The following is an 11,740-nucleotide window of genomic DNA, read 5'->3' as shown; positions in this document are numbered from 1 at the left end:
ATCAGTTCTTGTAGACTCCCTGCCAGACAAGTTGGCACAATTTACACAAATATGCAACTCCCTCAGTCATGAAGTGGCCCGGTCACCATTCAAATTCTGGACCTCGCAAAAAGGTATGGGTTCGAAATCTGACGTAGTCATCGACAACGCTAATTGTAATTGTTTCAAGGCGTAATAAGAAGGAAACCCGAGACATCCTGAACATGACTTATGTTGTTGTGATTTCCCTCTGATTGCCAGCCCAAGAATTTGCTTATCAGGACTGTTGGAAAATTGGTTCCTAGGTAGTTGATATTTGTTAATTCATGCGTTAATATAAGTATTAGTACTTTCAGGTTAAAGACTCTACACGCGTGTCATAATCGTAAAGTGGGAAGGTAGTACATAGTGTCTTCCTTCCCATTGCATAAGCCATCATATACGATGTCGGCCGTCCGAAAAGCGACATATCCCTGGCCATTAACTAAGCTGCACCAACCCAACCAGCTTTCTGCCTATAGATCCACAGCTAAAACGCATACCATAACGCTGCACACATTTACAACGATCACCTTGTCAGAGACTTTCCCTGATCAAGGCTCAACGCCTTGCTATGCCCGTAATCCACACTCCCACTATGCGTTGCCCTCTCTTCAGCCTCCCGATAAGCCTTCTGCCTCGCAGGCGTATTACGCAGCTCCTCCTTGAACTTTCGGATAATCGTCGCCCGCTGGTCGTCCGTGCTTGCTTTGACGGCTTTCCTGCCTTCTGCGATACGAGTGAGACGCTGGCGCTGGTATTGCGTTTTGCCAGAGGCTGATAATCCAAATCGCCACGAGCCTTGAACTGGCATCATGAATGATTTGAAGCTAGAGCCAGAGTTTGGAGTGGGTGATTTGGGTGTTGGGGATTTGGGAGATTTGGGAGTGGACGGTCTCGATCCAGGAAGTACTACCAAAAAATGAATGAGATGGGTTTTGGATGTTTATGGGCCGTCGAATACACATACAATTTTTAAGGGATCTTAAGAAACCCTGTGATGTAGTCGAGTTAGCGCAACAAATGTGGATAAGGAGCGTCGACGGCATACCTTCGACTCGAATATAGAACTTTTTTTTACTTCCTTGTTGGTTTCAAATACGCTTTGAATGGAATCCTGAAAGTATTCCTGTATTAATTCAATTATTCAGAGCGACAAGGCCAAGGTCACGGACAGGAGATTGCACTAGTCTCTGATCTGCAGAATGTCTTCGAAGTCCATCGTGAACGGTGGCCATGGCGTCCAAAATACCTGGCGGAGGCGGTGTCTCTTGTCCTCTGTAGAGTTTATCAGCCATAAAACAAAGATGTTATTTGCACCTAAAAGTTCTTACTGGAGGAAACTTCCAAATTTCATTGGATTGGTAAGTGTCCAGAACATAGCGTTGGCTCCGCCAGCACCTGTCATTGGGTCGGCGACTTTCTTTCGGACTTTGTATTCTTTTGGTCCTGGAATGAAAAAGTCAGTAAACGGAGACTTGGACCTAACGTTGAAATGGTCGATCTCACGATGTAATTTGAGTGTCTGTAGGGATATTAATTTCGCATCAGCTAGCGTTTGAGCGGCCAAGGCACTAAGTTTCAAGCACTGTAAAAGATGCATTGAGTATTGCGGATCACTATAAACAACACCAAAAAATTACCAGATCATCCGACCACCAAATAGCTACGCGCGAAGGATCCAGATCACACCTCATATTCAACAACGGAAGATGCCTATAAAAGCTCTCCACGCCCTTCCGTACGCCGTCCTATTATGGCAAACCAAGGTGTCAGACGCCATGCAAATCTTGTAGATCACAAAACGTCACCGCGACGTACATCTTCGTAGATCTTTTGTGCCATGGCCTTCGCAGCTTCTTTGGCGGCAGGGCTGACAGCGAAGGTGATGGCGTCACGCAGTTTATGAACGCTGAGTTCTTTGTGCGGGATCGGCTTCGGCCCAGCGCCTGCTTTGTGGATCATATTTCCTACCATGCCAATCGTCACGATCCAAACAAATTCATAGTAATCAGAGTCTAATTGACATACCCCAGAATCCTTGATCGCCAAAGAAAGGCACGACTACTGTTGGGCGACCTTTGGCGAGACCAATTGCGGTTGTTCCAGCACCGCCATGATGCACGACGGCAGACACGCGCTCTTCGTCAAACAGCCAATCATGTGGAACATTTCCCAGTATGAATATGTGAGGTGGGACGGAGATGCCACCTAGACCACCCTGTATTGGGGTTAAAAAAGAGGCTAGATCGTGAGAGGGTAGAGACGAACCCAACCAGAGGAGACCAGAGCTCGCACACCAGCTTGTTTTGTTGCCTCGAAGATGATTTCTGTAAAAAGGGGAATTCAACACGTAAACAACACATATATGAGACTATGATCATACCGGTCATCTCAGCTGGATCGTCAACTACAACGGATCCGAACCTGAGGTTGCCAGGGGTCTAGTAAGCATTAGCTAGTTGGATGGCTTTACGTCAAAATATACCCAATGTATACAGGGGTTTCCCCTGCTGACAGAAAAGCCAACAATTCAGGCGACGGTTGGTAGTTTGTGGCCAGGTCGAGGAAATAGAATCCAGAAACATCTTTTCGGAAATGAATGTGAGGATGTTATCTGATTAAGTTGACGAGATTCTTTCATACCGATGTTGCTCTTCCAATCGTCCGGCTTCGGGACCAACGCAGGACTCATACAATATGTCCACGGTATTTTCAGCCGGTCGACATATCCTGGCCCTACTCGTATTCCCAATGGGGAAAGCCCCAGTTTCGACGTTCTAAAAGTGTTGATGATGTCACCAACTCTAGAGGCATATTAGCCCGTGTCGCAGTAAGGGGAATTAGAAAGCATGCATACCCTTGCCATGTTAAGAGATCGGCAGCTGCGTAACTCAGGTAATTTGTTACACCAAATCCAGCATTTGAGTTTGTGATATTGACTAGGGGATGAGCGAAGGCCGTGGTGGCCGTCCTATAATTTAGTAAGTTGGTTTGTACATGAGGAGGCTTCCCGAGGGAGTACACGAGGATTCACCATGGCATAGCTGCAGAGTTGGTCAACTGATGAGTACATCACAGAGTAGGTTGTGAAATTTACACTCACTGAAGCTCAGGAGTAGTGGAATGCCCAAGGCCTCCGCACAGTGGACATGAGCAAACGTGGGTGGGTTCGATATTATAGCATCGGCTATGAAAGAGCGTCCTGTGACAGGACAAGGCGTATGACAAGCATCCCAGCACCCATCGATCATTTCCGCCAGCATCTTGCGCTTTTTCGCAATGTCACCGTTGGTGAGCGACTCGAACCCGGGCATTAACCCAGGATCTGAGCTTTATTTAGCGGAAGCCATATATATATTGTGGGAGTTGCAACTTACTTTTCACCATATAACTCATGAGATCCTGGGGATTGCCACCTATACTGTAGAATTCCAAGCCTGCATCGCCAACGAACGTGCGGAATGTCTCGTGGGTTGCGATCCGTACCCGATGGCCATCCTTCAACAATTGCTTCCCCAGCGCTACGTATGGTTGTACATCACCTGGCCAATCGGGATGTTGAAATGAGAGTTTGAGTGAAGACTAGTCCAACACGACGCACCACGGCTCCCAACAATCATGATAACTATGTTAATACTCGGACATTCCTGCCATTCTCTAGGGTCTATGGCGAATTCTTCGGTGTTCCGTGACTGGGGTTTGGGTATCTCGGGTAGTTTGCTATCCTTGAAGTCGAAAAGCAAAGATATGCGTCCGTCTGGACTGACTCTTGCAACGGAATCGAGGCCTTTTCCTTGCGATACATATTTGGCATAATCTGGTACATAGCATGATTGTACTTGAATGGGCGCTCATGTAAAGGATGAACAAGCTGCTTACCAACAGTCGTGGATTCAAGTGGACTTTCCGCTGCTGATGGGCGCGTTCGAGTTGCAGCATTGATTTGCATGTGCAAGGGCTCTTTATTGGCAGCGCTCATACTCGAAATGGTTGACGTCTGGGGAATGGAAAGAGTGGATGTTTTTCTATTAATAAAGGCCGAAGTCTGCTGTGGCAGTGAGGTAGGTTGTTGAGTTATATGTTCGAAATTAAGGCTAAGATGCGCAGATGACCGTGTTCATCGCCTTGGGGAGGGAACCTGAAACGTAGACTAGGCTGTTGGGGACAAAAGCAAGAGGCGAGTGAAGCAGGGCATTAGCGTCGCCGGGAATTCGCTGACAAGCGGAGTCGCAGTCGAATCGTGGTTAATCGCAGGTCGCCTGCAGGCCCGAGAGGATCGTCCAATGATATCATCCAGTCTTGTCACGCTATGTCACGCGGAGGCGCCGGGCTCTTTCCTTCTTTCACCAAATGTGCGAAGCTAGAATGGGGTAAGCGGTAATCGTTTTTTTATAATCCGTTAGAGAAGGTATCTATATTCTCAGAAAGCAATTTTAACCTCCTTGCTACTAGTAGGAAAGGACTGGGATAATCAAACTACACGCGGCAAGACAGGAGCACGAGCGCCCGTGACGATCACGGCTTACTCAGCACGATCTACTCAGCCGCGACGCCAACCGTCTCGGAAGTCTATCCCGTGCATAGACCATGAAAATCGCGTTTGCGACTTTCCTTACTCTCTTTACCCTCTTCTCTGTTACTTTTGCGTCTTCAGGGGATAGATCTCCACTATTTACGGGATGTGTAGGCCGCTGCAATGTCCATCACTGCGGAATGAACGAAGTAGGGCTCAAGGTCTGGCTTCGAGTGACACGCTGGTCGTGCGTAGATGACTGCAAATATCTATGCATGGCAGAAATCACCGACACAGACGTCCGAAATGGGAAGCCATTACAACAATATTACGGAAAATGGCCGTTCTACCGGTTTCTAGGCATGCAAGAGCCAGCCTCGGTCGTGTTTTCGCTTCTCAATTTATGGGCTCACAAACGCGGGAGGGAAGCAATCAGGAGGAAGATTTCTGAGCATCATCCTATGAGACCTTACTATCTCATGTGGTCGGCGATTAGCATAAACGCCTGGTTTTGGTCTGGTATATTCCACACAAGAGGTCTGTCACCAGGGACAATAGACGCGTCGTACCATTGACCATTTTCTAGATACCCCTCGCACTGAGAAACTGGATTACTTTTCCGCCGCACTTTCGATTCTTTATGGTCTATATATTGCTATCCTTCGCCTCTTTCACCTATACCCGCTGCCTCAAACGTCGCGACTGACATTGTCCGCAAAACCATCCCAACCATCCAACTCATGGAAACGCATATCCATAACAATCCTTTTCTCAATAATGTACATCGCCCATGTTTCATATTTGCTATTTCTCCCTCGCTTTGACTATACCTATAACATCGTCTTCAACACCGTCCTAGGCGTCAGCCATAATATATTGTGGGCAATCTATGCCCTGCCGACATCTATGTCCTTCATTCGCCGATTCCCTTCTCAGCCAAAATCTTATCGACCCAAGTTCGTCAGCAAGGCCGCGTGGTTTGTCGTTTTGATGACCGCCGCAACAAGCCTCGAATTATTTGACTTCCAGCCTTGGGCAAGAACTATCGACGCGCATTCCCTATGGCACCTCGCTACAGCTCCGATTGCCTTCCTGTGGTACCAATTCTTGATTGAAGACTCTAATGATATAAGCTGGAGAGAGCAGAGGCTGTAATTACTGCTTGGTGAGTACTTCTCTCTGGCATCAAGGGGTTTCTCTTCATCCCGCTTTTTTCAAGGTGGATCATGTACTTTAAATTATCGTCAAAAATCACAATGGAGGCAGGGAATAATTCCCTGGACACCCAGAGCCTTTACATTCGGAACTCAAAGCCCGGCTTTTTACAATCCCGCGCATAAGCTCGTACCTTTGAGGTAACGTTGATATGGTACTAGCTCTTCACATATATTCCCACCAAACCAACGAACGACTGATGGAATCGAGAGACTGTAAGTCGTCCAAGCAGGCTGAACAATTCAGCTCCCATCAAAACGGCCGATTTCGGGCCGCCAAGGCTGACAGCGTCATGAACAGACGAACAGGGCGCGAGAAATGGGGCAATATCTTTTATCAACTTTTCCCATATGTCGTGTTCTTATTGCTGGACTTTCTTGACTCCATTCCCTATTGACTGACCAGGAGCGATCTTCGATGCCGATCAACACTGGCACACTCGACCACCTCGTCCATTTGACACCCCCTGGTACTGTGGAAGAGGCGTCTAGACAATTTGAAGATCGTGGTTTTAAGTATGTTTATCGATTAATTTCGAAGAGAAAACCACGTTGAATGCATCCAATGATGTATCTCAGAGTGCTTCCTGGAGGAACTCATGTAGGCGGGTTAACCGCCAACGCTCTCGTCGTTCGTGTCTTCAAAACGCATTTCAGTGAATCCATATTGATTGAATGAGCCATGTTCACCCTGGTCGCTGCCCTACCTTTCATTCGCATCTCGTTGTATTGACAGGTCCTCGCTGACGGAGTCTACCTGGAGCTGATATCCTTCACGTACCCTGCGTCGCATTACCCCATAGGCAGCCCCGAGCGAGAGCAGCGCGAGAAACATCCATGGGCAAAGAAGGAGCCAGGCTGGATCGACTTTGCATTTCTCGGGAACGGCTCGCACACCGACAGCGTGGCGCAGACGATCAATGAACGCGGTCGGGCGGAAGGCAGTGGTGTGAAATACAGTCCGGAAGAGGATGGCGGACGTGTGCGGCCTGACGGGCAGGCGCTGAAGTGGCTCATCTCTGCGCCTGCAGTTGCGGGGCGCGGTGTGCTTCCGTTCTTTTGTGGGGATGTGACACCCCGCGGGCTAAGAGTGCGTTGTCTGACTCGCTGGTGCACGTTAGGAATCTCAAGGATCAGTTGGCGTTGTCGATAGGTCCCAAGTGAGCCTCCCACTAACACGGAACACCCATCGACTGCTAGTGGAATCGCATTTGTGCGCATTTTGATTAGTAGCGATTCTTTTGAAGCCATCGCTGGCCAGTTGACTTCAGTGGTCGGCAAGAAACCTATTTCGTCCAGTTCGAGAGATGTGATTTGGGACCTTGATACCGTGAATGCCAATCATCTTGGTTCATATGCTCGGCTTATCTTGAGTGTCCCTGGTGATGAAGACGAAATTGCATTCATTGAAACTTCGGAAGGAGGGACGGGGATCTATGAGGTGGGATTCTACGTGAAAGATGGATCAAAGAGTGGCAGTGAAACGACGCCTTTTGGGAAGATTTCGTGGGTGTCTAGGTAGTAGAAGTGAGTAGAATCTGCAGTGCTCTTGCGCTTTTGGGATAGTTTAAAGGGGCTTATTGTTGATTTTATAAAAGCTACTCCCTTGACTCCTTGTTCTCTTTGTAGTTTACTCTATTTGTTAAACCCCTTTTCCTCTGTTGCTGTACTGGGGTGGCAGTGATTATCACACGCGGGGTGACAAACCCTCTTTGACGCGACGCGACACGGGACTTTTACTCAACGCGATTATTTAGACGGGGTTGTCAACCGACCCTTGGTTTGCAACTTGACCTCTCTCTTCCACCTTGTCCTAGCTGGCTAGGATGTCTGCCCCTCTTGCGACTGGACCTCAAACACACGCTGGCTACGTACCGATAAAGCTTGTAACTAATGCGTTTGAGATAACGCAGTTGCCTACCAATAGGTATTATTCGTACGATGGTGAGCGAAGCACTACTGTTCCCTTGTATGATTGTGCTCTGACGGACTCCTGATGCTTCCTTTCTCGTTTGTGGCAATTAGTTGGTGAGCTATCTCTCTATAGGATTTGCACCATGGTCATAATGTTGATGAGGGGCCCGGGGTTGTAGTGTTCACCCCGGAATGCCACAGTCGACACAAGAGGGTGCAGCTAATGCATCATTTGCAAATCACTGTTGCTCCGGACGTGTTCAAACGTCATCTTCTGTTCGATGGAAGGTCGCGTGTGTATTCGGATCGACTTCTTTCACTAGCTAACACTGGAAGCGGGAATGTATGCACTGGTTTCTCTGTTCACTGCCACACTCACACTGACTTTGAATGTGGCTCTGATCTTTTATTCAAGTACTTTGTTTGCCTGGGAAAGTCAGGAGAAGTTGATCCATCTGCAAAAGGGACAGTTCAGATTCATTTTACCTTGACCAACGGCGACGAGGTTGACGCTAGGTCAGGCTAACCAAATTATTGCCTGATGCTATGTTTAGTGGTCTGATAACACGTACAGGCACGTCTATGACCTTATTCGCGAAAATCGATCCACTACAAGAGCGCTGGTCGCTACCAATCTAATCCAACTTATCGTGCGGCAGTTTCCAAACATGTCAGTGCAAATGAACGTTTTGAGGACCAAGATATTGACGATGATAACTCTGGAAGGCACCACACCAACAACGGTCGGGCATATTTCGCTGGCAATGACAAATTCGACCTAGGTTGCAGTGGTTTGGAGCTTTGGAGAGGTGTTTTCCAGTACGTCCTCTGCATGTCGTTTCCATCCTTGACGTTGACTCCTATTTCGGACCAGGTCTGTACGGCCCACTATTGGCAAAATGATTCTCAATGTGGATACGTGTACTGCGACTATGTACGCAAGTATTGACTGAAATGAAGATCTGGTATTGAATTTCTTATCCTAGATATAAGAGCGGGTATCTACCTCATATTTGCATGGATAAGCTTGGCACCAAAGACATGCGCACTCTCGTTTTAAGAGAAACCGACTCAAATTTCAAAATATTGGAGAAATTCCTCAAGGGCGTAAGAATAACGGTACGCACAGGAGCAAACAGATCAGGAACACAGACAATCCGTGGATTAGTTCCAGCTGCCGGAGATTTTCCGTTTCTGAAGGATGGTTTTGAAAATATGACTGTTTCTGTAAGTAAACACAGAATTTCTTTACCTATTCACCTTCAGTGATCTTCAATCTTCGACCACAGAGCTATTTCTTCCAAACCTACAACATTTGTATTCAGAACCCTCGAATCATCGGTGTACGCCTTACTTCCAGTAGGAATCCGCGCAAGGATGTCATTCCTCTCGAGCTTTGCGACGTTCAACCCGGACAGTTTTTTAAGAGAAAACTGTCAGATGAAATGATGGCCGACATGATGCAATTCTCGACAATGATACCTCAAAAAAGGTTGAAGAAAATCAAAGATGCGGTATGTCAATCCTTCTTATCGCAATTGTTTAAACTGAATCTTATTTGCGGGCAGGGGAAAGTAACTGTTGCGTCAGAATTCGTTTTGCAATCGGGAATGAGATTGGAATCTGAACCTATGCGACTCGACGCTAAACTACTACATCAACCCCCAGTGGTTTTTGATCGAAACTCACCCAAACTAGTTCGTTGGCATCGTTATTCTATGTAAAGAATTGTTGGCTTACTACCCCAGTAGCAATTCAAAGGTGGACAGTGGAACGCCCTCGATCAACGCTTCACTGAGCCAAGAGAAATTAAATTTTGTATGGTTGTCTCGTTCTCCGCGAGGTTCAAAGAGAGAGAAATTATGGAAATGGTGGCCACCAAACCTAAAAGCCTCCTGGGATCCTGTGCTAAATTCGGCACGCGTTCTTTTTTTGATACCTACGTTGAATTAAATGTTGATATTTACACTTATTGAGGAATGAGTATGACTTCAGCATTTGTATCTCTTAGGGTCTATTAACATATTGTTAGATATCGGTGCCTTGCCTCACGTAGCGCCACCTGGTAACGGTTATAATGTTAAAGGGGTACGTACATCCATTGTCGACACGTTTTCAGTATCTAACGTCTCCTAGACCATGGAAAAAGCCGTCGAGTCTTACTTTAAAAAATCTGAGGATAGGCTGCCCTCGACAACAGACAAGCGCGCATACTTTTTGAGAAAGTTAATAGCTATTGTTATCTTGCCTCTCAACGCAGGAGGGATCAGGGATCGTGTCAAACACTGGGGAGATATAACTCAAGGTATAAATATATAAGGTCCATGGAGTATGAGTGGGTGTATATTAACTTCTTCCAGGTGTTGCCACCCAATGCATTCGTGAAAATAAACTCTTGCATGCAAAAGATCAGTATTGGACCAATGTTGCACTCAAGTATGTCCATAGGATGCTCTTGCACATTTTATTGGAACTAGTGCTTACAAACATAGGATAAACGCTCGTCTTGGGGGTGTAAATTTTTACAGCCCACTGGATGCTTTTCAACCATATCGTTTCATGATTATGGGTACGATTTGAAAGCTGCAAACCATTCTGATTGTTGAATTCGCACTTTCCAGGCGCAGATGTCGGGCATTCGGGGCCTACTGTCAACAGGCCATCAGTTACAGGAGTTGTGTACTCTCTCGATAATTCAGCGACCCAATATGCCGCCGTCACCGGAATCCAAGCTTCTCGAGTTGAGCGAATCATGGACCTGAAGGATTACGTACTTAAAGCTCTACGCACTTTCATCCATCGCAATGACAAACCCCCGCGGCATTTGATATTCTACAGGGACGGCATATCTGAAGGCGAATTTAACACGGTGGCTCCGCTCGAAATAGAGGACATACGATCAGCATTTGCTCTGCTATGGGTAGAGAAGAGAAAAACTCAGACGGACCAACCTTTCCCTTTGTTGACATATATTGTTGTGGGAAAGCGGTACGTCACTCTGTCAATTCCTTGACTCGATTATCTCATTGAATGGACCTACAGCCATCACTCAGTTTTCTTCCAGGAAATGTAACTTGGTGATATTCCCCGCATAATGTATTCATTTCTCATCTGTTACCTTTTTTTTCTCCAGAAATGGCGAGGTTCGAAATGCATTTCCAGGCTCTTTAATTGATAGTGGGATCACCCATCCATCGGTGCACGATTTTTATCTCCAAAGTCATGCCGCAATTCAAGGCAGTGCGTATATCTTGCTTACTTTTCAGCACAAATTTTTAACTGAGTCCCATACTCAAGCATCGCGCTCCAGTCATTATACTGTTCTTGTCGATGAAAATTGGAATTTCAACATGCCAGAGTAACTTAATTCCTCTACTCACGGGAGATGAATTTCTCATCGTATCTCTCAGAATCCACAAACTTTCATATAAATTATGCCATAATTATGCGAGAGCTACTCGCTCGGTTTCAATACCCGCCCCGGTATATTGTACGTTCTAGTCGTTTAATTGATTGATAAGTCAACTGATTTGATTTTGTAGATGCCGATGTAAGGGATCCTTTGTATGTCTATTCATGTACCCATAATTAATTCATCTCTCAGCTGGTCTGCTCTCGTGGCATGTTTCACATCAATCCTGATGATATGGACCTGCGGTTCGACGATAATCAGTCAAGTTCTAGCGGCACGTCAAACAGTTCCATAGACATGAATCGATGGAAAGGGACTTTCAAAGAAGTTCATCCCAATCTCCTAAAGTCAATGTATTTTCTCTGAGGAATATCTTCGATAACACTCTTTTCCTTGTCGATCATAGTAAGACGTCTTTTGATCATAATTCCATCGCCGTTAACGATACCTTTATAGCGACGAGGCATAGGTACGGCGACACAATCATTCTAAGTCCCGCTGTTCTCACATTGACCCCGAAGTCAACTATTGAAATAATTGCATATAAAAAATGGTAACCGTAAAATATAAATCAATCATTAAGTACCTATGAGCAGTCTCCGGTTCTCTGTAATGAGAGTCATTTTCTCTGCAGTTAGTCATTGTCGTCTGGACGAGGTCGCTTGC

General features: G+C 46.3%; 4 protein-coding genes across 4 annotated transcripts; 3 read left to right on the top strand and 1 right to left on the bottom strand.

Annotated features, from left to right (window-relative positions):
* Positions 1 to 463: 463 nt before the first annotated feature.
* JR316_0003088 (Sterol 3-beta-glucosyltransferase UGT80A2) lies at positions 464 to 4,000 on the bottom strand (the record flags this gene model as incomplete). The annotated part of the gene is made up of 20 exons (XM_047888869.1): positions 464 to 494; positions 552 to 930; positions 989 to 1,013; positions 1,070 to 1,147; positions 1,194 to 1,296; positions 1,353 to 1,467; positions 1,528 to 1,606; positions 1,662 to 1,769; positions 1,840 to 1,988; positions 2,050 to 2,239; positions 2,290 to 2,348; positions 2,405 to 2,445; positions 2,507 to 2,606; positions 2,665 to 2,825; positions 2,879 to 2,992; positions 3,056 to 3,065; positions 3,125 to 3,346; positions 3,399 to 3,563; positions 3,623 to 3,838; positions 3,901 to 4,000. The coding sequence occupies 20 exons, from the start codon at positions 3,998 to 4,000 to the stop codon at positions 464 to 466; spliced, it is 2,445 nt and encodes an 814-aa protein (XP_047751243.1).
* Positions 4,001 to 4,608: 608 nt separating this feature from the next.
* On the top strand, positions 4,609 to 5,689 carry JR316_0003087 (Protein PER1-like protein; the record flags this gene model as incomplete). The annotated part of the gene is made up of 2 exons (XM_047888868.1): positions 4,609 to 5,071; positions 5,121 to 5,689. The coding sequence occupies 2 exons, from the start codon at positions 4,609 to 4,611 to the stop codon at positions 5,687 to 5,689; spliced, it is 1,032 nt and encodes a 343-aa protein (XP_047751242.1).
* Positions 5,690 to 6,166: 477 nt separating this feature from the next.
* On the top strand, positions 6,167 to 7,270 carry JR316_0003086 (uncharacterized protein; the record flags this gene model as incomplete). The annotated part of the gene is made up of 4 exons (XM_047888867.1): positions 6,167 to 6,264; positions 6,328 to 6,379; positions 6,485 to 6,838; positions 6,902 to 7,270. The coding sequence occupies 4 exons, from the start codon at positions 6,167 to 6,169 to the stop codon at positions 7,268 to 7,270; spliced, it is 873 nt and encodes a 290-aa protein (XP_047751241.1).
* Positions 7,271 to 7,574: 304 nt separating this feature from the next.
* On the top strand, positions 7,575 to 11,631 carry JR316_0003085 (Protein argonaute-3; the record flags this gene model as incomplete). The annotated part of the gene is made up of 22 exons (XM_047888866.1): positions 7,575 to 7,692; positions 7,842 to 8,005; positions 8,078 to 8,178; positions 8,237 to 8,332; positions 8,389 to 8,481; positions 8,537 to 8,596; positions 8,649 to 8,889; positions 8,952 to 9,176; positions 9,231 to 9,359; positions 9,414 to 9,585; positions 9,695 to 9,750; positions 9,799 to 9,967; positions 10,023 to 10,098; positions 10,155 to 10,231; positions 10,284 to 10,650; positions 10,796 to 10,902; positions 10,960 to 11,020; positions 11,073 to 11,152; positions 11,205 to 11,212; positions 11,267 to 11,352; positions 11,400 to 11,479; positions 11,531 to 11,631. 22 exons carry the CDS (start codon positions 7,575 to 7,577, stop codon positions 11,629 to 11,631), a joined length of 2,667 nt encoding a protein of 888 aa, XP_047751240.1.
* Between the last annotated feature and the right edge of the window lie 109 nt (positions 11,632 to 11,740).

The sequence above is a fragment of the Psilocybe cubensis genome, chromosome 3 (genome assembly GCF_017499595.1).
Source record: "Psilocybe cubensis strain MGC-MH-2018 chromosome 3, whole genome shotgun sequence".
In the NCBI taxonomy this organism is placed as follows: domain Eukaryota; kingdom Fungi; phylum Basidiomycota; class Agaricomycetes; order Agaricales; family Agrocybaceae; genus Psilocybe; species Psilocybe cubensis.
Note: the sequence above shows the minus strand (reverse complement) of the source record. Positions and strands in the feature narration are given on the sequence as shown.